This window comes from Engraulis encrasicolus, chromosome 8, assembly GCF_034702125.1.
Source record: "Engraulis encrasicolus isolate BLACKSEA-1 chromosome 8, IST_EnEncr_1.0, whole genome shotgun sequence".
Taxonomy (NCBI): Eukaryota; Metazoa; Chordata; class Actinopteri; order Clupeiformes; family Engraulidae; genus Engraulis; species Engraulis encrasicolus.
In genome coordinates, this window is record NC_085864.1 from 23,446,753 (window position 1) to 23,474,252 (window position 27,500).

Consider the following 27,500-nt stretch of genomic DNA (forward strand, 5'->3'; position numbering starts at 1 on the left):
TGCTCCCTTTCTTGGTCCGGTCGTTGAGAAGTGAGACGGCGTGGAGCCGGGCTGGTTGCTGGCCACGGGAGCACATGCATCATCCTCTGGTCATTAGCTGAGCAGGAGCAGGGAGAGCGGAGCTAGCTGGCCGTGGCACGCACTCAAGCACTCATCACGCCTCCTTCTGCGCCGTAGAATGCTAATCAGTGCATATTTGTGTAGACGCTTTTTTTTCTCCTCCCGTCGGTTTCTGTGAAAGGAGGAGAAGAAAGGAGGAAAAGTTTGATTTGTTATTAACCGATTTTTTTATTCTCTTTATTTTTCCCCTCTCTCTTTCTCTCCATCTCTCTTGGTCAATTTCTTCTTCCTCCCTTGCTGTTTTCTCCTTTGCTTTCCTTTATTTCTCTCTCTCATCCTTCCCTCCACTCTCTCTCGCTCTCTCTCTCGCTCTCTCACTCTGTCTCTGTGCAGGATTCGGCTTCGTAACCTTTGAGAACGAAGACGTGGTAGAGAAGGTCTGCGAGATTCATTTTCATGAAATCAATAATAAAATGGTAAGTTGTATGTCTTCTCTGCTTGTCACCAGAAATAATCAGAGTGTGATTTTTCATTGTTTATGAAGCGGCCGACTGCCTCTGGCCCTGAGCGGAATGGCAGCCATGATGAAGATGAGCAGCATTAGGCTGGGCCTCAGCAGCTCTCTCTCTCTCTAGCTCTCTCTCTAGCTCTGTCGCTCGCGCTCTCTCTCTCTCTCTCTCTCTCTCTCTCTCTTGCTCACACACACTCTCTCTCTCTCTCTCTCTCTCTCTCTCTCTCTGACCTCTTTCATGTTTTCTCTCGCTGCTCTCCCTCTTTCTCTCTTCTTGTCTCTCTCACCTTCTCTCCTTCGTCTCTCCTGTGTCTCTCTCCTTCGCCTACCTCTTCTTTTTCTTCTACTTTCCCTTGCTCTCTCTCTCTCTCTCTCTCTCACACACACACACACACACACACACACACACACACACACACACACACACACACACACACACACACACACACACACACACACACACACACACACACACACACACACACACACACACACACACACACACACACACACACACACACACACACACACACACACACACACACACACACACACACACACACACACCCTTTCCTCTTCGTCCATCCAGGTTGAAGGGGATGAGTGTGTGCAGTGGTGTGCACCAGTCACAAAACCATGAAATTGTGTCTGTGATTCCCCCCTCAGCTAGGATGGGGGAGAAGAACAACCTGTCTTCCCCTCCTCCTCTCCGCCATAATGCCCCCCAGAAAAGGGGGGATGGCAAGGGGGAGGAGGAGAGGGGGGGGGTGGGAGGTGGGGTGGGGTGGTCTGTCTGCGGTTGGTGAGGACAGCAGTCATGCCCAGGATGGTCTGGCTGGAGCAGGGAGCGGGGATAGATGTATTTCTGTAAGCTTGTTACTGTGACTGGAGAGAAAAAAATACGCTGGAGCAGTGTAATTGAAATCCACAGTCCAGGTGGTCCCAGGCTGGCCGCACACTGTCCTGAATTTGCCCGTGCCCTGTCTTGTGAGTCCTGGCAGTGTTATTGGACAGTGAATGACGGCGTTGCGCTAATTATATGAATTCCACTAAGGTAATTGGTCGACGTCTTGTTTCTATAGCTACAAGATAAGAGTTTGTGGGTGAAAGCAGAAGAGAGTATGAATTGGCATGGCGCCCTTTAACACAGTATTGTGTAACCTGGATTCAGTCTTGTGCACATCATTTCCTTAATACAGGTGATGTCCATCTTTCTTTACTTGGTCCCAGTAAAGCTCTGATTTGGGGGATTCGTAAACACTGAACATTGAATCTATGAATGTTGGAGACTCATCTTAGATTCCCGTTTTGAGGCATATTCTACATTTATTTATTTAAATATTGTTATTGTGTGGTTCAGAGAACTCACTAACTCATTGGTAGAGGGGCCGAGTGTCTGACATGGCTTAACCACAGTCCACAGCATTTTCCTCTGACTGCCATTTAGCATCCATACAGAATGCAGTTACTGAGAGTGGGCAGGCACTGGTGATGTTTTGTGTTGTGTTCAGTCACACACACACACACACACACACACACACACACACACACACACACACACACACACACACACACACACACACACACACACACACACACACACACACACACACACACAGAGAGAGAGAGAGAGAGAGAGAGAGAGAGAGAGAGAGAGAGAGAGAGAAAGAATCAGCTTTGTAACTTTATCCCAGTGGTCCTCTCGATTTTCATTGCAGAAACACACATACACATACCAAGACAGAGACCACACACACACACACACACACACACACACACACACACGGACGCAACCACACGGGCTGCACACCACAGCCATGGACAAAAGAATTCCAGCAGGAGACAAGGCCGCTCTCTCGCTCTCTCTCGCTCTCTCTCCCTCTCTCTCTCCCTCTCTCTCTGTCTATCTGTCTGTCTGTCAGTCTCTCTTTATCGATTTGCTCGCTCTCTCTCGCCCTCTCTCTCTCTCTCTCTCTCGCTCTCTCTCGCTCTCTCTCGCTCTCTCTCTCCCTCTCTTTCTCCCTCTCTCTCTTTCTCTCTCTCCAGTGGCAAGATGGCAGGGTCTATGCCAATCCATCAGGACCCACCAGCGGCTATTGATTTTCGTATGATATTGCATCAAATGCTCCCATTGTTCAAAGGGCTTCAGCAAGGGTTGTAATTTTTGTACTTCTTTTTTTTCTTTTTTTCTCCTCTTCTTCTCCTTCTCCTGCTTTTCTTTTCCTTTTCTTTTTTTCTTTTTCTTTCTCTCTCTGTCCAGACAGAGCCCAGGCAGCCTCATTGATTGGCACGAATTAAATTGGGCTACTGGGGAATTGCATGTATCATTAGGATCACTCACAAGGCTTTGGGGATGAGACGGAGAGAGAGAGAGAGAGAGAGAGAGAGCAAGACAGAGACAGAGACAGAGACACAGAGAAAAAGGGCCAGGGAAAGAGAAAGCAAGAGATTATAAAAAGATTTTTTTTTTAAATGCTCTTTATTAATTTGGAGATGAGAGAGGGTGTGATGGACAGAAACGAGCAGATAGAGAGTGATACTGTACATTTTACACAGTATTATCTCAGACTTGTACAATTATCCATCCACTGCAAAAAAAATAAAAAAACGGGTTATGGCATGACCTGAATAGCCAGAGCAGTGCCAGAGTACTGTAGGTAGAGGAGCTAGCCTAGTGCCAATATGAAGAGCAGATCTGATCTGCCTTGCATTCCTTCACCGGCACACAGCACTCGTCTTTTCCGGGGCGAAGCTATAGCAGGGCATTTTCCCCAGGGCCCTGCGCCCTCCTGTGTTCGTGGTGTAGGCCCTATTGCAAACATGGCAGTCCATATGAGGGCCCCTATCATTTTCTTGCCCTGGGGCCCTGTGTACGATTGTTCTGCCACTGCTTATTTGTGTGGTTTTTCGTCCATTTTTTGCCAGCATCATTTGCCCTTAGCAAGCATTAGCATTTGACTTGCTAATAACATTTATTTATTTATTTACTCACTTACTTATTTACTTATTTATCTTTTAAACCCATCGTCTGCCGTTGTGCTGCTACATTATCATGCATGATGCTAGTTTTATTTATTTATATAGTTATTGGGAAGGACAGTAATGGCCTCCGCAGATTGCCTGCTTGTTTTGCTGCCATCTCCCGAAAAGCGCCATCTGTGACCTCCTGAACCGCGGCTCTCCAAGCACATGAAAGGGGGTAAATAGAGTGATATTTCAGATACAGATATATATGAGAGAGAGAGAGAGAGAGAGAGAGAGAGAGAGAGAGAGAGAGAGAGAGAGAGAGAGAGAGAGAGAGAGAGAGAAAAAACGAGGGGGGAGAGCAGGAAGGGGGCAAGATTCTGCCAAAGAGTGGATAATAACAGAGAAATGAGCAAGCCAGCTAGGAGAGGGAAGAGGACATAATATAGCTGCTGCGCTGTAATGCATACAACCTCAGACCCCTTTTTACAGGGAGCTGTGTAGCGTGACCCAGTGGAGGCCAAGGCGATCGCTACGGGGCCCCAAATGGGCCATAAAGCACTAGTTAACTTGGCAGGGAGGGGGAGGCCCCCCTCCTCCTCGCTGGAGCTGTGGTAGCCTTCTGACCAGCTGGCCCGCTGTTCGGGCTGTTCGGTCTGTTCGGGTTTGATTTGGGGTTCCGAGCGGAGTCGGGAAGCGGCCGCGGCCACAGACATCGCATGAAACATTCATCAGGTCAACGTCGACTGCAGCGGAGCGGGAGGCCCCCCGAAACATGGCGCCTTTTGACCCGCTCCACTTTAGACGGCACTCCGGGCACCCCGAAAAACCCTGCACACGGCCCCCAATGCTCAGGGCTCAGAGCTGCCGACGCTGAGAGAAGACTGCAAATGGAAAGAGAGGACGGAGAGAGAAAAATAGAGAGAGAGGCGGAGGAGAGCAGAGAGTAAAACAAGATGGAAGGTGAGAGAACAGGAAGAGAGGAAGAGAAAGGGAGAGAGCCTCCCGAGAGAGGAGAGTTCAGATGGAGGGAAGGAGAGGGAGAGAAAGAGAGAGCAGATAGGAATAGGAAGAGCACACAGTAAAAGAAGATGGAAGGATGGAGAAGAGGAAGAGAGAGAGCAGAGATGGGTGCTGAGAGAGGAGTTCAGATGGAAGGATAGAGGAAAAGAAGACAAAAAAAGGGAGCTGGAGAGGGACAATGAGGGCAGCCAGGCAGGTAAAGAGGAGAGATGCGGTGTAGAATATTGTTCAGGTTTAGAGGGTAGGAGAAGAGGCTGGGACAAATACTGCTGGGTTTTTTTTCAGGCTGTGCTTCAGGAAAGATCTTAAATAATGTACTGTACAATAGTCAAGAGGTTAGATGAGGAGGATGTAAGGTAGTGTGGCACAAAGGATTTTTCTTTCTTGAGTTTGTTTGCCCCTTGCGAGATTATAGAAGTTGTATTTTGCATGTCTGATGCCCTTTCAATGCTAGAATTTATTCAGAATTTATGCTGAGTTCAAAGCAACATTTTTAGCAATAGCTCAAAAAAAACACTTTGCAGTAAACAATTATGGTTTTGTTTATTGCGAGTTAACCTCCAGGACGTGCATTTACCTCCAGACCTGAAATGTCATATTCCACTTGATGGTAGCTCCGTTTCAGACTGTTTCAAACTGTGCCGCCGTGTATCTAGTGCCACATGTGGCTTAGCAGGGCCTAGTTTGCATAGCTTAACAAACCTTTGTTTCTTTATTTGCGTGCAGACACTCTATATGTCACGTCGGTTGAACTGTCTTGTCAGGTGGTTGATCCTTTGCATACTGGCTTGGTTTTTTGGACGGCTTGCAAGCACCATAGGTCTGTGGTAGGGCTACACAATATATCGAAAATGTATCGAAATCCCGTTATCAAGAGTGGCAATATGGGTATTGCGAAAATGACTTAATTATTGATAACAAGTAAAACAAAACTCTGCTGTCCAATCACTAGCTGAATATCAACAAATGTGTGTAAAGCCCGCCATGACCAAAGCCACACCCCCCACACAGACCGACAAATTAGTGACAAAAAAACCACCCGGTTATACTTCTAAATATCCTTTAAATATCGTTATCGAGGTATTGCATGCTGTTATCGAGTAGCAATTTTTTTCTGATATCTTGCAGCCCTAGTCTGTTGATTTTTTTTCTTCATTATTTAGTGTTGCTCTGTAGAGCTTTCTCTGTCAATATCTGCTTCCTATTTTCCCCCAATTTTGTCCTCCAGCCTCTTATCCCACCCCCTTTCTTGCTTCCTATCTCCTGCTTCATTAAGTAACACATTTTTCCATTGTGCTTTTTTATTCTTGTCATTTCTTTCTTTTCTTTCTTTCTTTTCCTCTGCTCTTTCTTTGCGTCCCTCCATTCCACACCTGCCCTCTTGACTCCTCTCTGGTGCTCATACACTTTTTACACTTCCATTTCTGGCCCCCACATCCCCGCACTTCAATCTGCCCTTTGCTCTCTCTTCTCTCTCTCGCCTTGTGGAAACAGACACACACACACACACACTCACTCTTGCACACACACACACACATGCACACGCACACGCACGCAGGCACGTACACACACACACACACACTCACACACAGACACACACATGCACACACACTCGCATGCAGGCACGTGCCCACTCAAACACACACTGGTGCTCCACATGTATGCACTCTCTCTCTCTCTCTCTCTCTCTCTCTCTCTCTCTCTCTCTCACACACACACACACACACACACACACACACACACACACACACACACACACACACACACACACACACTACCACAGATACACACTGACATGTTCTAAAGCCGGGCCTTTGTGGGAGAAGACCTTGAGCCCGGGCTTATATGCACTGACAGGGTGTGAGTGGTGGCTAATAGAAGCAGGAGGAGGAGGGGAAGTGGAAGGGGAGGGGAGGAGGTGGATAAGGGGGGGTTGGCGCTCGATAAGGCACGGCTAATTTTAGAGCCCACCGCACTGGGTGGCTACACAGGAAGGGCTATTTTCGGAGAGGAGGGCTAGCAAGGGCGAATTGGAGGGAGGGATAGGGAGAAGTGAGTGGAGATTGAGAGGGAAGAAAAGAGAGGAAGAGAGAGGGAGGGGAGGGGAGGGGAGGGAGGGGCAGAAGGTGCTCTGACCTCAGACCAAGGCTGTTTAAACCATCCTGACCTTCCAGCTCTTAGCTCTCTCCTCCTTCTTCCAAAATATCTTTCCTTTATAATCTACTCACTCAGGCTCATTCAGTCATTACACCTCATTACTGCACATATCAAAGCACTGATCTAATACGAGAAGAACATAGATGATAACGGAGATAACTTAATACTGTAGGACGGCGGACAGTGCATTTATAAAGGGCTCCTTATTCTTAGTTCTAGCTGATATCAGCAGCATGGTGAGTTTTCGACCATCATTTACTTGTACGGTACGGTACTGTAGACTTGCAGAGTCACTCGTTTGGTTTCGGTGGAAGATGCTCGTGTAATGTATGCTACAAAACTGCATCTCCGTCTCCTCCGCCTCAGACCAAAGCTCAGCAGAAAAAAATGCCTGCCCTGCTGTGTTAATGGCCTGAGCGGGTTCTAAAACGGGCATCTGAGAATATCGCAAATATTTGATGTTCTCGACAAGTCACGGGGGGTGGGGGGCGAGGGGTGTATAAAAGGGGGGGCAAGCATACCCTGTAGTTTTAGCCGTTTAATCTCCATGGCACAGGGTGAGCAAGCAAAAGGACATGGCATTAGCCTTTCGAATGAAAATATGGACCTACGGGGAGAAAAAAAGGCAAATAGAACATCTCATTCGTTGACATTTACCGAGTAAAGCCGGTATAAATCTGACATGCCGTAAAACATTGAGTCACTTTTTTTTTCTTTCTGTTGCTCATTTGAAGGTGTCCATGTATAGAGTAGGTTTAGCACATCTTTGCCCGCGCCCAGCAGAACACTTCCCTATGTGTGCTGTTGTGGCTGGATCGGACCATAGGGCATACAGGGCATCTGCCCGGTGGACTATTAACGATTTTGGCTCGACCATATATCAGTCCTCATACCACTACAGAAGCCTCTCTCTGAGATTGTCGGATTTAAACAAAGCGTTTTGGCAGTTGCAGTTGAACTAGCTCATATTAGATTGCCTAAATGCTGCCAAATGCTTCAATTGGTACATTTACATGAGGCATTTAAATCCGATTTAACTCACTTTAAATCTCATTAAAACTTAATTCCACTTTAAAAACATCATGTAAACACTTACCGAACAGGATTTAAGTTTATTCCGATTTAAACTTAAGTCCGATTAAAGTGGGTGGTTTATTCCTCTTTTAAATCCGATTAAACACGTTCCTCTGTCATGTAACCTTTTAATCAGAATTACAATAAATCCGGTCGTTCCACGCATGCTCGTTGACCACACGATGGCGCCAAGAGCCCGTGCTCTTTGTCAGTGAGAAAAAGATGGCGGCACTTCCTGTTGATTTTCACATGAAAGTTTTGCTTAATTTAAAGTCCCTAAGCGACTATAAATGTTGTGGCTTCCATATATTGATGTAAAAGTGCCCCACGAAGTAATTAAGCACAACAAAGTTACTCACATCACCCTTTCACCAGTTCGTTTTTCTAAGCTAGGAGGGTGCTAACTAGCATTTGAAAGAACCAGACCCAAAGGGGATTTTACCAGCCTTGAGTCCACTGAGGGAATTCATTTTCGGGCTGAAGATAAGCTTGTGTCCCAGTAGTTCCCCGGAGGTTTGGCGACCACGCCCCCACGCCTTATTTGGCTCACTCAGCACGTGCGTCCTCAGTCCAATCGCAATGCTTTATTTTCCCCAGACGTTTAATCGCATTTAAGTGAAATTGCCATGTATACACGTCGCAAAATAACTCTTAATCCTATCTACTTAAATCCGATCTATTAGATCCGATTCAAAAACATCATGTACACGTAGCAAATGTCTCTCTCAATGCCTGGTGTACTACTGGTCTCCGTTGAAAATGGCCGGCCCAGTTTTTTACCCCACGCCAGCCCTGTCTGCTGATGAGTCACGCATACAGTAGCGCCAACCCACGCACTACGACACAGTCTATTTTCATACTTTCACACATAACATATCCCATTGTGAAAATGCCATCACCACCAGGCTGCAGTATACATAGTCTACATAAAAACTGGAGCGTCTGTGAAAAGTTAAAAGCAGAACATGTTCAACTTAACACATGATACTGGATTAAGGTTTACACCAGTATGACCAACACAATGACATAACTGTCAGAGCAATATTTTGGTTCTGTGTAGTAACACAGTTTTGTTTCCTTCTGAGTTCGACTTTCATTGCAGATTGTGTTTAGTAGCGCTGTTGCAAAATGTTTATCAAGCTAGCACACAGTTAAAATATCTCAATGTGGGGTTTTGTTTATATTTCTAAAAACATATGTGGAGTTAGATTCTAATGGATAGTAATAATGTCAGAAAATCACTCTTAAATTGCAGGGCAATCCCCCTCCGCAAACAACATAATTATTTTACTCTAAAGACGGCTCTGTGTTCTATCTGCTGCTAATGTTTTCTCGGTTATATAATGCTGCTTTTAAAATGCCTGCTTGTGTCACTGTCGTAACGCTCAGTACAGTATGGAATCTTAAGTGCACATCTTATGCTGGAGTGACTTATGTAAGTAAACAGACCCTATTCAACCCTTTACAGTGTAGAGTCTACACCCCTGGCAATGCTGTTGACCCACACACGTGTGAGGAGCACACTCCTGCTAGTCATTTGTCTTCCATCTTCCTCTCCCACACATGCACTCTTATACATGAGGACACACACACACACACACACACACACACACACACACACACACACACACACACACACACACACACACACACACACACACACACACACACACACACACACACACTCACACACACACTCACACACACACACGTAACCACACACCACTTATGCCCACATACGCACTATTATATACATCCAAGCACACTCACCCACACCACCAACCAAATACACACACACACACACACACACACACACACACACACACACACACACACACACACACACACAACCATCCAAAGGTAGAGGCAATGGAAGCTTTATGTACCACAATTTAAGCGTGTGTGCGCGCGCACATACTTACAGCACACTTGAATCCACACACTATACACTGCCCTTCTCTCCATCAGCGAGCAGAAAGGTTACCCCCTGTGGTCTTGCTGCCCACATCACCCCTCCTCACCCGCTCCCAGCCCTTCCCCACTCCTCTCCCCGACACCACCACCCAGGGAGAATGGAAGCTCTATGTACAGCACCACCATCTGAGCTAGAATATAGTACAGTGGTCTCCAATTATTTTTCCCCAAGGGCCAAATCATGTAGCGCAAGTGAGGCTGAGGGCCAAATAAATCGCCCGACTGTATGACCACAGATAGCACACAAATATGTTTTAATTTGTTCCAACCGCACGGTGGACCAAATGTTTGCCATGCCCTGGCCGGATCTGGCCCGCGGGCCGGCATTTGGAGACCACTGATATACGTAGTACATGTACATGCACACAGGGCCAGATTAAGATGGTACGGGGTCCCTAGGCTACAGGCTGTTGTAGGCTCCTACGGAAAGGCAAATTCTACGTTAAAATTACATAGATGGCGTCATAATTCCAAGCCAGGAATGAGTATTATCAAGATTTAAAACTGTACTCAATGGCAGACTTTTTTTCAGTACTAGATTTTGTCACAATTCTTCAATTGTGATGCGCTGTTTGGCCACTTTGGCCAATTATACCCCCTCGTGAGGCCGGATTAACGCACAGGGTAGATATGACTTCAGCATATTTATCTACCATCTGCAGCATATCTTGCCTGTGCATTAAACAGGCCCTGCATGTGCATGCATCCACACATTCAGCACACCAAGCTCTCTCTCCATCACAGACAGGAAAGACAGTGTTGTTGTTTCACACACACACACACACACACACACACACACACACACACACACACACACACACACACACACACACACACACACACACACACACACACACACACACACACACACACACACACACACACACCATCCTCTCCTCTATACCCTTGTTCTTCTCTCCTCTTTCCTCCCCCACCATTAAGCAGGAAAAATGTAAGCTTTATGTATAATATCACAATCTAATCTACGCTTGAATATACATACTCATGCATCCACACATACATAGACTCTCTCTCCATCACCGAGCAGAAGGTTATCCACAGAGTTGTTGCTGAACCCCTCTCCTTCCCGGTGCCTCCCTTCTCCACCTCTCCTCCCCCCTCCACCACAATAGAGGGAAAATAAAAACTTCATGCCTGAATATACATACTCATGAATCCACACACATGTACAGCCTCTCTCTCCACCACATACCTCTCCTTTCCTCTCTTCTCCTCTCCTCTCACATCCACATGCATTCACACACATACAAAGAGCAGAATGGTTACCCCCAGTATTGTTGCTGAATCCCCCTCGTCTCTCCACCCTCCCCTCTCGTCCCCTCTCCTCTCTCCTCTCTCCTCTCCATTCCCCTCCTCTCCCCTCTCCCCTCTCCTCTCCGTCCTCTCGAGAGCGAGCTATAGTAGCCCGCTGGAGAGGCCCCGCTGGCCTGCCTGCCCCAACGCCCTCACGCCTGCCCACCCTCCTGCCTGCCTGCCCCAACACCCGCCTTCCCGTCCGCCCGCCTGCCTGCCCCAACACCCGCCCGCCCTCCCGCCCCAACGCCCGCTCGCCTCCCGCCCCATCGCCCGCTCGCCTGCCTGCCTGCCTGCCGCGCGGCCGCCCATTAGCATGTGTGATAAGTGCAGCGTGTGTCAATGGGCCAATTTAGTGTCTGCCTCAGCCATGCTGTGGCTCAGGGCCTGCTATATCACTTCCAGATAATCTACCGCTGTGAGCAGAGAAGAGGGAGGAGGAGGAGGAGGGAGAGAGAGGGAGGGAGGGAGAGAGAGAGAGAGAGAGAGACTAAGGGTGGTGAGAGAGCGATGGAGTGAGGAAGACATGGGGAGAGAGAGAGGAAGAGAAGAGGAGGAGGAGAAAATGAGACAAATATAGAGGAAGAGATGGGAGGGAGGAGTGGAGGGAATGACTCCCTCCTTCTTTCCTCTGTTCTTTTCTCGCTTGAAGCGTCAACACACATTTTTGCCAACGAAACATACAAGCACATTGACGCACACTTTTAAGTAAGCACACACACACACACACACACACACACACACACACACACACACACACACACACACACACACACACACACACACACACACACACACACACTGAGAGGATTCAACATGATGGCTGTCGGCAGTGAGAGAGCGCCTTTCATTTCGCTATTGCAGTTTACATTTCCCTCCCTCCATCTCGCTGTCACTCCATTTTTTTGTTTATATTTCTTTCACGCTCTCTCTCCCTCTTTCTCTCTTTGCCTCTCACTCCTCCCTGTCTCTCTCTCTCTCTCTCTCTCTCTCTCACTCTCCTCCCCGTCTCTCTTTCTCTTGCTATCTCTTTCTCTCGCTGTAAATCTCTTTGTCTTTATTGGTCTTTGTTTATGCTTTCATTTCAATTTCTTGATGTGAAGTTTCGACGTTTTCTCGTGTGACTATGTGTGATGGCTGTGGTCATTGTCATGGCAAGTGCAAGTGCTGCCCATCCCTGTGTTTACTTGACACAGACGGAGGCGGTGGCAGTCCTTTAAAGAGCAGGTTGAACTAATGGCAGGGAATGGCGATATTTGAAAAGATAACAGTCATTCAGTCACGCTTATAATAACGGAGCGCGGCGCTATTGGCAAAGTGCTCTCTCTCTCTCTCTTCCCCCGAAAATCGCTCGTGTCAAAACACGGGCCAAGGTAAAGATGACTCTGCTTTATTCTCTCTCTCTCTTTCTCTCCCTCTTTCTCTCTCTCTCTCTCTCTCTCTCTCTCTCTCTCTCCCTCTCTCTCTCGCTCCCTGTATCTGCTCTTATTTTTTAAGAGAAAGCAAGAAAGGAAAATAGCCCAGGTTAAGAGCCTTCGAGACCGCCACTAGTCCCGCTTCTACATAATTGACCCTTGACACATATATAACAAAAGCGACAAAACATGTCTGCCGTGCCGTGCCGTGGGGGGAAATGGGTCCTCGTAAAGTTATCTAGGCCTTTATGGGCATCTAAGGGGATGGTGATGTAACACATAAAGCAAAGAGGCGGCCCAATAAAGAGGACACACAGGCTGGCCCAGGGGTGGGGTGGATGTGGGGGAAGAGAGAGGTGGGGGGGTTGGGGAGGGGGGGGTGTTAAGGATGGTGGGCTGTGTGTGTGTGTGTGTGTGTGTGTGTGTGTGTGTGTGTGTGCGTGCGTGCGTGCGTGCGTGCGTGCGTGCGTGCGTGCGTGCGTGCGTGCGTGCGTGCGTGTGCGTGTGTGTGTGTGTGCGTGTGCGTGCGCGCGCGCGTGTGTGTGGGGGGTGGGGTGGGGGGCTGATAGGCAGGGTGGACTGTGGGTGTGGGGGAAGAGAGAGAGGGTGGTGGGGGTGTGTGATAGGGAGGATTGACTGTGTGTGTGTGTGTGGGTTGGGGTGGGTGATAGGGAAGGTGGACGGTGAGGGGGGGGGGGGGAGAGGGAGGGTGGACGGCGGTGGGGGGTGGCTGACAGGGACAGTCGATGACTCACTGAGGTGGCGCTGCTGTGATGATGCAGGGGTCTGCTGCGGCAAAAAGAGTCCCCCCCACTACGCTACGGAGTCCCCTTAAATCTACTGGCAGGGGCAGCGAGGTGTGATGATGGAAAGCCTAGCTAGGGTGTGCTGCGCTGCCGCTGCGCTGCGCTTACGTGGCGGTTGCTTGTTGTTTATAGTTTATTTGTTTATTTGCGCCAGAGTAGCCTCTTAATAGCGGGCCTCAGTAAAATAGACGGAGCCTTCAGTGAGCAGACTGTAAATTGTCTCAGACGGCATCTCTTGTTTTTGTTTCCTTTTTTTCTCCACTTCCTTCACTCTCCCTCCCTCCTTCCTTCCCTCCTTTCCTCTTTCCTCCCCTTTATTTACTTTCTCTTTTTTTTAATGCTTGCTGAATATAGATTTCAGTGTCAGGCAAAATAGCTGTAAGTATATCAATAATGTAAGGGGGCCCCCAAGTCTCCAATGTAATTTAATTCCAGTTGCGGTGAATTATGCCTGGCTGTTAAGCTGCGAATGCTGTTGCCCCCAGGCAAGAGGAACCAGGCAAAGGAGTCTCGGTTGTAGCACGAGAGAGTGGTGGTGTGCAGTGCACGGACTATTTCTTTTTTTCTTCTTCTTCTTCTTCTTCTTCCTCTTCTCCTTCCCCCCCCCCTGTCAGGGCTGCTATCTTTTTATTTAATCTGCCTGCACTTCACAAACAAGTCAGAGCAGTTTGTCGCTGGGTGACCTTTTGCATGTCGGTGGAATTTATGTCGGGGTGTGTGTGTGTGAGAGCGCAAGAGAGAGTCTGTATAACACAGCGTTGCCATGTCTGGAGGTTTGGGGACTTGTGCCGCAACGCTGGGGGAAAGAAATGAATGTGGAAAAAATGGAGAGAGTGAGAATGATAGAGTAAGAGAGGAAGAGAAAGAGAGAGAGGAGAGATTAATATGGCCCACTTCAGAGGTAAGACGCCCCAGCTGTCGTGGTTCAAATGGGTAAGGCAACCTCGAAGAAGAAGAATGTGAAATCGAAAGTTTAGAAGCGTACCACTGCCGCCTGTGAGCTTGCCAGCTGCTGCAGAGTGGGGAGCCCAAAACGAAACACATGGGAGAGAGAGTACCCATCACAAGCTTTAGATCCCCCTCCCCCACCCCCCATGTGAATTCACTCCCACTGTGCAGCTTGGCAGAAACACTGCCTGTCGCCTAGAATTAGCTGCGATTTTACTTCTATATGCAGTTTATCTGTATTGAGAAAACGCCATAGATCAAGCAGATTTCCCCAAATGACTTAATAAGAGAGAGGGAGGGTTTCTGCTCATGCATATGTTCACAGCTGTCAGGTGATAAATGCTGATGTAAGCAAATACGAGGGGGGTTTTTTCTAAAGCAAAATGGTCGAGTGGACTTGCATGGATGAGCTGAGATGTGATCAATTTAATGCAGAGGGGCTCTGGAGAGTGCTGCATGAAAACAGGACGCTTACGGATGAATAGAGTCAAACCATGTGAGATTTGTGAGGTGGGGGGGGGGGGTCTGCTGATTTACGGTATCTGTCTGGATGATCAATCAAAGAAGAATGAGTCACCAAAACTGATGCACAATTAAGCTCAAGTTCAGTCACTTGCTACGTTTACTTGAGACATTAGATTTGGAATTAACTCACTTTAATTCTGAATAAAGCTTAATTGAAAACATCATGTAAACACTTCACTATTTGGGATTAAATGAAAGATCAAAGTAAAGTCGATGGAGCTTTATAATTCGGAATTATTCATTCGGAATTAAAAACTTCATGTCAACGTAGCAATTGTCTGACTTCCTTGCAACTGACTCTCCCTCCTATAGTGGAATGGGTAGCTGCGGCCTAATGCTAAGGAAGTTGGTCGTCGAAAGGTTGCAGTCCCATATGGTTTGAGGTTTGAGTCCCATATGGTCCATAGCTGAACACCTAGCTAACCTCACATTGCAACAAGACTATGTACCTAACTGCACCATGTTCTGTAATGTAGCCTGATCCTACTTGCTTTGTTCATGTGTACATGAGACAAGTCTCCTGGCTGAACTGCCAATTCATTGTATGAACTGTATGTATTACCTCATGTATGCACCACCCACACCAACACCTGGGTGCTTGCTTGTGTGTGTTTATGTATGAGAGGAGAGAGAGAGAGAGACTGACAGTGGTGGACACCGACAACACAAGAAGAAAGAAACAGTCTGAATCAGCAGTCTCTCATCAGCCTCCCTGTACTGTGTCAGCTGGGGTGATTGAGCTTGTTAACGGCACCAACTGTCCTCAAGTCTACAGTAGGCAAACTGCCTTCCAGGAACTGTATTTACAGTGCACCGTCACTGTCTAGGGATTTCCAAGTATTTTTCTGTCTTTTGAGTAGTTTTAATTTTTTTAACTGTCAGTCAGCTGTCCATACTGAAATACTTCTTTGCTCCAAACTCTATATGTCAAGGCATTATGCGTCAGAATTTCCTATATAAGGGATCCTTTGTGAACTTGTGTTTGCCCATGCTGAAAGAGTATTTCAACCATAGTCACCTTATAATAATACTGATTAAATAACCACGGCATTAAAGTGACATTGCTGACATTAATGTTGTAATGGACATTGCAGGTGGTATTGAAGCCTCAGCACAGTGACAGGCCTGGCCATTATACTTCCAAGTGCACTAACGGATGCCGTTTACACCCCAACATGATTGCCACATGATAATCCCACATACACTTTTTGTCGCCCACCTTTTGTTAAGTAAAATAATGTAATAGTTTCCACATTTTCGTTTTTAACTAAAAGCATTTTTCCCTTTATTTCCATCACAATTTATTTATTTCCACCACAATCTGCCTTTGTCAGGGTCTTGCTCTGAGCCTAGATTATTGCTCTCGTTAAGGGCTCCAGGTGCAACATAATGGCACTACAAATATATTTATAGAAACCTGTAGCTACCCAATGCTCTTCAGACCGTCAAGGCAATTCATCCTTTGACAGGACAGCGGCGCATTTCTATTCAAAGGTCATGATCCACCAGGATCCACCATGACTCATAATGTAACAACCATGTTTTGTTACGTATTTACCTCTCTTGCGCAACGTGGTTGAGAAGCGCATTGTACTGAACCACTATTCAAGTGGTTGATGCTTAAGTACAGAGGTGCCTGTGTGCATGCGTGTGTACGTGCAGGGAAGCCGACAGGGGGGGACAAAGGGGTCAGTTGTCCCGAGCCGAGGGAGACAGGGGGCCCAAATATGGGTTTTCATTACATTGTATGTATTGGATGGAGGGCTCTTTCAGATTACTTTGTCCTGGGCCCAGCAAAAGCTGTCAGCGACCCTGTGTACGTACATGTGTGCGCAGGAGGGAGGAAAGAAGAGAGACAATATGTCAGCAGTAGGGATGCACGATGTATCGGCCAGATGTATCAGTATCGGCCGATATTTGACATTTCTCAACATATCGGACATCGATCCGATGGGTAAAACTGGGCCGATTTTAACGCCAATGTTTTTTTCAATATGTTACGGTTCTAAAAGATTGGACTTGACGGTGACTTTCATTGTTTGTCTTCTAGTTTGTCTCTATTTTTTTATCAAATTTTATCACAGGGAGTTAAAAAGTGTTTTTTGAAATAAGAGGACATTCCAAAATTCAGTGTGTTTGCGTCATTGTCTGTCTGTATTAAATGTTATCTCTTTAAAAAAAAAACAAAAAAAAAACATCGATATCGGTTATCGGCCAAAACTGCAATATCGATATCGGATATCGGTATCGGCCGAAATTTTTCACATCGTGCATCCGCTGTGAATGAGTTGTGTGTCAGCTTATATAAATAATACCTTTTTGTCGAATGCCTCCACTCTGTTTTAATGAAGCTATAATCACTGCTGCAATCCCTCAGGCAGTGCATTTGAGGCTCTGCCAGTGGAGAAAGCCATAATCACAGCAGCGATGTGCCGCACAACAACTCCGCTGCTTATCTTCGACATTAGCAACTGTAAATAAGCATCCCTCCGTATAGACAACAACGCGGCGGCTCCGCGAAATGAATGAATATGGGATGAAAGTCATTTGCAGGTAATCTCCCTCAAATGAGAAGTGAAATGGGAGGTGGAGGTGGAGGTGGAGGGGGGGAGGTGCGGAGGTGCAGAAGGAGCGCTCTGTGCTGCCTACGCAGCCAAGCCTACCCAACTCCCTCCCGTCCTCCCATCCAGTCCTCAGAGGTCAGGAGGCTTGAGGACGTGCCATCCTTCACGTGATCCCGGCAAATGATCCAGCCAGTGCTCTGCCACTTCCGCTGATTAAGAGACAGCGCGTGGTTCGTTTGGCCGCTCTTCAGGATACCTTTGCCGACCGACCGACCGACCGACCGACCGACCGACCGACAGACCGACCTGCCCCCATTCCCCTCTCTCGAGTTAAAATTGGCTCACTGTGTGCCCCCCACATCCTCCACACCTACACCTTCCCTCCCTCCACCTCCCTCCCTCCCTCCCTGTGCCCTCTCTAGTTAAAATCGCCCCGTGTGTGCCATCCCGTCCACACCTTCTCCTGCCCTCTCCTCTCTCCGCCAGCCCCTCTGGTCCCGGCTCTCACCCTGCCAGTTAACCTGCCGCAATCACACTCATATTCTATTCAAATATGGAGATGAGGGGTGTCAGCAGGTTGTCCCGGGGGTTGAATAGCCTACAAGAGGAAGGTGATGGGTGTTAAAAAAAAACGTGGCACTGGTACAGGCGGACCGTAGTGTGCTGTGCTGGCGGAGAAATTGATGAATGGGGTTGTGATGGCCTCATGTGCCTTCTGCTAGGGATATATGGGGTCCTCTTTTGCCTCCTGTTCAGATTGTGAGGGACAGAACTTTTTTCAAACCACATTTGAACTAGATTACAAGTATTTTCTTTAGCTGTTTGTGGTGTTGTTTTGCACAACAGCTAATGCCACCAGGGTCAAGCAGTTTGTCAGGCAGTTTTACCATTCACCACATTTTATCACTTAAACTGGCACATTGCTTTCTTGTAGGTCGCTTATAGGTGTAATGTAGTGGTACAGTGTTTGTACCCTGCATTACCACCATTAGTCACACACTCCTTTTAGCTTGGGAAGGAACACTTAAGTCACTTTGGCTGTCCCCCTCACCACTTTGGATGTCACCTCAACCACAACCAAAGCAGTTATACCCCAGCAGTTACCCCATTACCCCAGCAGTTCTCCAGTGGCCCAAACGGCCAGGGTTGTCAGATAAGACTAATCATTTCCAGCGCAAAAAATGCTCCAAACCCACCTGGAAGCACTAAATCCCGCCCAATTTGAACTGAATTCTTTTGATTACTATGACCATAAATTTACTGAAAACCCCGTCCAAATGCCCTTTTTGCCCAGACAGCATTCCTAAACCGCCCAATCTGGCAACACTGCAAACGGCCCCTTACAGACACATTACGCGTGGAAACTGCTACTCTCAGGTATCTTCTCTCCTATCCTCTCCTCCGAGGACCTACAGTATAGTAGCTCACCTGTTCTGCCTGCCTGGGCTGCTCGCTGGGCTTCACTGCGTGTTGGAGCTTCTCCCACTCCCAGGTCGTTAGCGAGCTGTCCCTCCTCCTCGTCTTCTTCATTAGGGGGCTGTGAAGGGCCTCATCAGCGCTACGCTAACGCTAGCCGAACACCCCCATCGCCGCTCCCTCTAATTAGTTAAGTAATAATGCGGAGCGGGGAGCGCTTAGCAGTGCACCTCGGGACCTCCGACGACCTCCTTCCCTGATGACACCTGCGCCAACACCGCCGCTGCTGACGGGGCCCTCCGTGATTAGACCAAACCTCTGCGTCTTTTTTAACGGCCTCATTGCAACGACCGCCGCCGTAATTAGCGAGAGCGCGGACGATAATTAGATGTGTCACACCCTCTTCGCTCGTTAAGCTCGGTGCGCTTAATTAAGGTATGTTGTCTTTTACAGGGTGTTGCCTAGTAGTCTGTCCTTAATGCCAATGTAATGTTCCTTATCACTTTAAAATGGCGGTCTGTTTTGCACACTATCACGGTGGCCAAAGAAATCACTTTTGCCTCTCGAATTGTCTCTGCACAGTGTCTCTGTCAGGTATATGCAAGGGCATTAGTGGCCTGCTCGGGAGATTTGTTATTCTATTCTCTTTCCATTTTTTTTTTACTCTTTTTTTGTACTTTTTGTACATATGCTGTTCTTCTCAGAGGTTAAGTCTCTCCAACCCTCGGTGGCACTAAATGTACAGTATGCTAACAGTGAAACACAAAATATCCTACAGTGGGTGGTTAACTTGACAGTGGCATCGACAAAGTGGGAGAAATATAACATTAAGTACAAGGCTGAGTTCCTGATTTCCGAGTTCCCTGCTCTTTTGTCTGAAGCTGTGTTAAACCACATCATCCATTTCAGGGTAGGGAGTTCTCCACCTGCTGCTACTTTTACTTTTGTTGCTTCTACTTTGTTGGCAAAATGGCTGTGTTCCAGCTCAGAGGTTCGGAGAAGAACTTTGGGGTTGAACAGTCAGAGTTGTCAGATGTAAAAGGAACACAAGTGCACGCACACAAACACACACACACACACACACACACACACACACACACATACACACATACACACATACACACACACACATACACACAAGGAGAGAGATAACTAAAATGTACTGTCAGTCACAGGCAGTGAGGGGTACTGGAAGACGCCAACCAGATGCTCTCGTGTTGATTTCATGATAGCCAGGACAGTGCTGTTGTCTGTTCCTGAACCAGTTACATTTGGACCCTAAGTGCTTAACAGCATGGGATGTCACACTGCCTTGTGTACTGTAACCATTTGTGACTCCGATGAATCTGAGTGCTGACGTCTATGTCGTCGTCACATTTCACAGAGGAAAAAAGCAAGTACTTTTTAAAGGGACACTGTGCAGGAAATGGTCAAAAAAGGTACTGCAACTATGCTGCTCATTGAAAATGTGTTGTCTAAGGCAAAATTTTATCTTTTCATGAAAGTTTACTAAGTAATAAATGAATACCGGTATTTTATAGTATGGTCCAAGTACAGCCATTTTTGCAGCTAAAAATGGCTATTTCTGGAAATTCAAAATGGCGGACCATGGAGAAGATCCCCCTTTTCATGTATGAAAAATGTATTTTTTTCCAGTCATAATGAATACTTAGAATTTGATGGTGGTGATAAGTATTCATGAAAAAGGTAACATTATTGAATGGGTAGCATGAATTCTGGAAATAAACATCTAAAAATCTCACACAGTGTCCCTTTAAGTCACATTGTGAACCAACTTTCTGGTTCCCGAATACGCAGAGTTTCAGCGTGAACACGTCAGTCGGTTCAAGATTAGATGCGGGCAACGGGAGTACCAACATAGTTCTCTGCCAGCATGAGCATGCTATCATAGAGGCTGTAAGGGTATTGTTGTACGAGAGACTCCACTCACCACTTTTCGAGATGGTACTGCACAACGAAGGAGTGCAGACTCTATTCAGAATGAATGGACTGGGCTCTCTAGACAGCGCCCCTAGGTGAACTGTTGGCACGGGTCGGATGGCGAGTTTGAAGGATGTATGTAAACCGGTTGTGATGCTGTCTGATGCAGTCAGCTGACTGAGAAAGACAGGAACCCGACAGAGGATCTGATCCCCCCCGTCTATTTAGTCCCCACCTGCTGTAGCATAGTAGGGATTTAAACAAAAAAAAACATGTTTTAGTATTTTTTTTGGACCTTTATTATGACAGGACCGTGTGAGAGGAGACAGGAAATGAGCAGGAGAGAGACATGGGGTAGGGCTGGGAAACGAGCCCGGCCGGACTCAAACCGGGGTCCCCATGGGCACGCAAGTCTAAATGTGGAGGGCTTAGCGCATTGTGCCACAGCGCCCCCTGTAGTGGGGATTTTTAAAGTGGGGATATGCGAATTGGGAAGTCATCCATTAATTAGGCAACTTATCATGTCAACCCCCCAACCCGATATATATATCCTCAGGACAAGTGGGTAGACTACGTACCCCCGCGTTCCACGCCTAGTACACCCACGCCCACCTCCACCACCAACCCCACCACCACCACTGCCGCCCTCTCCCATTGCATCACTAGGCAGGGCTGGTGCCACAGACAGACAGCTGGGAGACGTGGGCCAGTCAGCTCCAGCAGCTGGTGAAACTGCCCTGTAATACCTGTCTCTTCACACGTGTGTGTCTTGTGTCTGTGTGTCTGTGTGTCTGTGTGTATGTGTCCACCTCTGTGATGTGTGTGTGTGTGTGTCTGCATTTGTGTCTGTGTGTATGTGTCCTCCTCTGTGTGTGTATGTGTGTGTGTGCTTGCGTGCGTGTGTGCATGCATGCATACGTGCGTGCGTGCACGTGTGCGTGTCTGTCTGTGTGCGTTTATGCCTACGTGTGTGTTTGCTTACATGTGTTTGTGTGTGCATCTCTATGTGTGCCTGGGTCCGTGTGTGTGCCTGCATCTGTGCCTATATCTCTGTGTATGTGTCTCTGTCTGTATGCATACTGTATGTGCGCCTGTGTCTGTCTACGCCTGTGTGCAAATGTGTGTCTGTCTCTGTGTGCAGACGTAAATGCAGAAGACTAGAGAGCGAGGGGAGGAGACAGTACAGAGGAGACTGTGTGACAGCATCACAGAGGCCAGCCTCTCTCAGACTCACAGACACAGACACCAGACACAGGGATCCACCAGCTTGTTATGTGGAGTTCAGCTGCTTTTAGTGCATGTGTGGGTGTGTTACTTGTTTTGTTAAAAATGAGTGAATGTGAGACTGCAAGTGTGTGTGTGTGTGTGCATGCGTGCGTGCGTGTGTATGGGTGAGTGATAGCGAGAGAGACAAAGAAACACACACACACACACACACACACACACACACACACACACACACACACACACACACACACACACACACACACACACACACACACACACACACACACACACACGAGAGGAGCCATGTCATATCGCCTTGTCTGCATTAGGCCAAGCGTGCTGAGCAGTCGGAGCGGAGGCTGTCTTTTTCTCATATATTTCTGTCATAAGCCTGCATTTTACTTTGTGCTCTCACTTCACTGGGCTTTGCCAGCGACGGCTCTGCAAGTCTGCTCCACACAGCTCACCAGGACGTGTGTGTGTGTGTGTCTGTGTGTGTGTGTGTGTGTGTCTCTGTGTCTATGTGTGTTTGTGTGTGTCTGTGTGTGTGTGAATTGAACTTAGGAGACTCTTTGTGTATCTATATCAAGCTGTGTGTGAGTTTTTTTTTCTTGTACAAATACTGTTTGTCATTACATTTGCCCTTCTTTATTAAGTGTTTGTGTGTGTGTCTGTGTCTGTGTCGCTGTGTGGGTGCATGTGTGGGAGACAATGTCAGACAGCAGTTTGTGTGTGTGTGTCTGTCTGTCTGTCTGTCTGTCTGTCTGTCTGTCTGTCTGTGTGGGTGTCGCTGTATGTGTACATGTGTGGGAGACCAAGTCAGACAGCGGTTTTGTGTGTGCGTGCGCACGTGTGCACGTGTGTGTGCGCGTGTGTGCTTGCGTGCGTGGCATTTGCGTGCGCATGCGCTCATCTGTGCATGTGTGTGCATGTGTGTGGGTTTGTGTGTTTGTCACAGCCCCTGGTTCCTGTCTGTCTCTGAGCAACAGCCACTTAGCTATGCATGGTGCAGAGAGGAGGGTGAAATGTCAGTCACCGCAGCGGGAGAGTGAAGCGCTTGATGGCACCTAGTACACACTTGACTTACACACACACACAGTACATGCGCACACACACACACACACACACACACACACACACACACACACACACACACACACACACACACACACAGTACATGTACACACACACACACAGTACATGCACACACACACACACACACACACACACACACACACACACACACACACACACACACACACACACACACACACACACGTACACACACACACACACAAACACACACACACACTTATATGGTGCATGTACACACTGACACACACGCACACACGCATACACACACACACACACACACACACACAGAGGAACAAGAGCACCCCGAGGCCCCACATCACTTTCCTTTCCCAATGATGGAGAGAGAGAGAGAGAGAGAGAGAGAGAGAGAGAGAGAGAGAGAGAGAGAGAGAGATGGATCGGGTGAGAGAGAAAAAAATGAGCGATAGAACGATCCACGAAAAATGGAAAGAAAGTAAACAGCAGAAGATAGGAATCGGAAAAAGAGAGAAATGAGCGAGTGAGCTGGAAATGAGTGGAAGAAGAAGAAGAAGACGAAGAAGAGAGCGAAAAAGAGGAGTTGGAGACATGGAGGGAAAGAAATGAGAAATGTTTACCAATAAAAAGGAGAGGGCTTTGTAGCCTGCAGCAGCCTGTCCCACAGCATGCTTGGCCAAACACAGCAGCCGGAAAATCGACACACTGATGTGACGGCTTATATTAGGGAAGCAGTGTGTGTGCGTGCGTGTGTGTGTTTGTGTGTGTGCCTGTGCGTGAGTGAGTGTGTATGTGTCCGTGCGTGCGTGCGTGCGTGCGTTTGTGTCTGAATTTTTGTTTGTGCCTGGGGACAAGGCAAGGTCTAGCGTTTCCCAAAGTCGATTGTTCGTCTCTCACTCTGTTTTCGTGAAGTATGGTGTAATTGAGTCAGAAGCGGAGGTGGGAATTGCGCTAGTTTCACCAGATGCGTATGTTTCAACAGCCGCTATATCAAATATTGTACACACAAACTCGAAAGACTGCACTCACTCTCTCACCCCTCTACTAACAGCTCTTCTTACCCTGCCAACCCAATGTGTTTGCCGGTCAAGAACAGAGTTGCTAAATATAAAGTGTGCTTGGATAGATAGATTCAACAGTACAACTTTGTTTTTCTTCGTTTCTCAGACACAGCATAGTATTATCTTATTGACTTCTGGTATGTTTCTCCTAAAGCATCCTTTGAAGACAAGATACAGCTATATTTTTAGCACTTACAACAGGCTCCTCAGGAGCTTTAAGTTAACAAACACCATATTTATTAAAAAGCTCTCTGGGGTATTTAGTAGTTCTTCAGTTCTTTACTTTTTGTTGTGTTGACTGTTGAAGTTTTGAATGTAATTGTGAAATGAAGTTTGAATGAATATCAACAACATTTCTGCAATGAGAAATACAATCATTCAAGAACTAGTGCAGAGCCCGTAGGGCCTATTTGCCCTTGTTGTGTTTTGTACTGTATATGTATGTTCTCTACAAGTCTTCTGTTGTCCAGTCTTGCACTTTAAATGTCTGTATGAGCAATGTCTACGTCCATACTGTCTATGTCCATGTATGAGTACTGTCTATGTCTATACTGTCTATGTCCTTACCTAGATTAGTCTATGTCTGCATGGGAGAGCAAGAAACGCAATTTCAAATTCTTTGTATGACCAGTGCATGTAAAGAAATTGACAATAAACTTGACTTGACTATATAACTTTAATGGTGTAGCCTACCAAATCATCTGATCATAGTGGGCCGATGGTAACCTGTAGGCTTATTAGTAGGGTAATGAGAACTCAAGTGGAAGCTTATGGAGGGCAAGGCCAGAATTATTGTTGAAGTAGATGAAATCAAGTGAAAGGTACAGGAGATAAAAATATAAACTAGAAATGCATTCTCACAGAAAATGCTGGAAGCGGGCTTGCCTTTTGGGGCAGAGATGAAACAAAGTACTATTGAGAAAACAAAGCTAAAAGAAATCTTGGAAAAACTCCATCCACCCAGTCAGAAGTTATGGGCCAAACAATTCAGCCATCTTGGATTCAGCCATCTTGAAAGTGTTGTAGCTCTGCGTTTTGGGGATATACTAAATGACATACATGGTATTTTAAGTTGGCTAAGGAACACTGCATATGATATAATTTTGAAAATCAACATGGCTTCGAGCGGGATTAGAACTCACAACCTCCATATCTGTAATCCAACCCCTTTGCCATTGATATTAAATGACATACAATACATGATATTTGAAGTTGGCTAAGGAACACTGCATATGATATCATTTTGAAAATCAACATGGCTTCGACTGGGGTTCGAACCTCCAACCCCCATATCTCTAATTCAGCACATTTGCCATTCATACTAAATGACATACATGGCATTTTAAGTTGGCCAAGGAACACTGCATATGATATCATTTTGAAAATCAACATGGCTTTGACTGGGATTCGAACCCCCAACCTCCATATCTGTAATCCAGCACATTTGCCATGCATACTAAATGACATACATGGGATTTTAAGTTGGCCAAGGAACACTGCATATGATATAATTTTGAAAATCAACATGGCTTTGACAGGGTTTCGAACCCCCAACCTCAATATCTGTAATTCAGCACATTTGCCATCCATACTAAATGATATACATGGCATTTTAAGTCGGCCAAGGAACGCTGCATATGATATAATTTAGAAAATCAACATGGCTTCAGATGGGATTCGAACCCTCCACCTCCATATCTCTGATGCAGCAGCATGCATTACCACTAAGCCAAGCAGCTAATTGTCATGCATAGTCCAGCAAGACTATATTACATTGCATTGCAGAGCTGAACAATAGACTTCTAGAATGCTTGCTCGCACCTGCTCGTTAAGAATAGAATCTTGAGACAGTGACAGTTGAAATGGAACACTTTATTGGCTGCACCTGTTCTGATTGACTGTAATGGCAGTTAGTATTGTCCTCTAAGCAGAGGCCAGAATGAGAATGAGTTTTTTGTCTTTACAACATCGTTGTAAAAAAACTAAAAGGAGTTGGCACGTGTCCTTTTCACAGATCGGAGTCATGCTTGTGATCTCTCTAACAGTCTTTGAATGAAGTTTATAGGTTAAATTTTTCAGGCACAAATGGACCTCCGTGTGGGACATGCGCTGATCTCTTGAAAAATGCACTTTTCGAAAGACTGGGATTCTCCATAGAGCCAGGTCTGTTTTTTTTACAAACCTGCCATTTAAAAAGTATTGGGAGTTGGGAGATGAAACTTTCACAATTTGGAGACATCCCATAGAGCTCGCTAACAACGCGTCAACTAAACTTCTAGGTGAAAGTGTTGATGTTTTATGACCGAAAAAGCCTCCTACACTCTAATCTCTAGAGTGGCGGAACTTTGGTTCATGGAGGTTCCACCACTATTTTCAATGGGGACCCAGGCTTTCACAAAATCGCCAAAAACGGGAAAACGACAAGAGACACGGAAAAGCCTATTAGTATACGCGATCTCCAATCCGAGCCGGTCGTTTTAGTGTTTGAACGGTGTCTCTATCTCGAAAGGCCTAGGAGGAGATCCCTGCACAAGAACGATAATAATAATAATCAAACAGGACTTAGAGATTACTATAAACGGGCCTTGCTCTGCAAGGGCCATGCTCTGCATGGTCCTTGCTCCGCAAGCCCGCTTAAAAATGCTAATAATTGTATGAGGACAGCAGACATGCCTACATGAGAAATAAGCTTAAATACATGCACAATATTTTCATTGTAGTCCAGTGGTCTTCAAATGGCGGCCTGCGGGCCAAATCTGGCCCGTGCATGGCAAGAATTTGGCTCGCCATGAGGTTGGAGCAAATGAAAACATACATGCGTGCTATCTTTGGCCACACAGTTGGGTGATTTGTTTGGCCCTCAGCCTTATTTGTGCTACATAATTTGGCCCTTGGGGGAAAATAATTGGAGACCACTGGTGTAGTCTATTGTTTGTAGGCTACTGTATATTTCTGAATTGCAATAAGCCAATAGGTTGATGAGATGATATAGAGAGGCTGTGATTGAGTAGCTGAAATAGCTAAATAAAACAAATGATTTATGTGTTCAATGAAAAGAGGTATGTTTCATGATGTGCCATTGTGTGAACACAGCAGCAAGAAGTCTAGCCATTGTATGACTGACACTTATGGATTCAAAGTGTATAGTGTGTAAGCATGATTCGTGTTCTAGGAAAATAAACCAACAACCTGACGTCATTGTTTAGTGTAGCTTAGGCAATGGGGGATAGGTGAAGAAAAAAATTGCTTGCAATTCGCAGCAAGTGAAGTGTCGAAGTTCAATCACTTGTCGTCTACATGTCATTTGTATGTGTAAGAATATGGCACAATGTGAGCAGTGCGCACAATGATGTTTTTTTTTTTTTCGTTTTCTGCAAAGAATACAGCCTTACTGAGAAATGTTCAGTCCGTAATGGACCTGTGATGTTGAAAGGGCTGTGATTTTGTTT

General features: G+C 46.6%; 1 protein-coding gene across 7 annotated transcripts in view; it reads left to right on the top strand.

Moving 5' to 3' along the window:
* Window positions 1-27,500, top strand: part of msi2b (musashi RNA-binding protein 2b) — a 377,756-nt gene that overhangs the window by 259,122 nt on the left and 91,134 nt on the right. For all 7 annotated transcript variants that reach the window (XM_063205251.1, XM_063205254.1, XM_063205250.1 and 4 more), the window contains exon 8: window positions 454-536. In XM_063205251.1, the coding sequence (XP_063061321.1) occupies window positions 454-536 (83 nt within the window). The remainder of the gene's footprint in view (window positions 1-453; window positions 537-27,500) is intronic.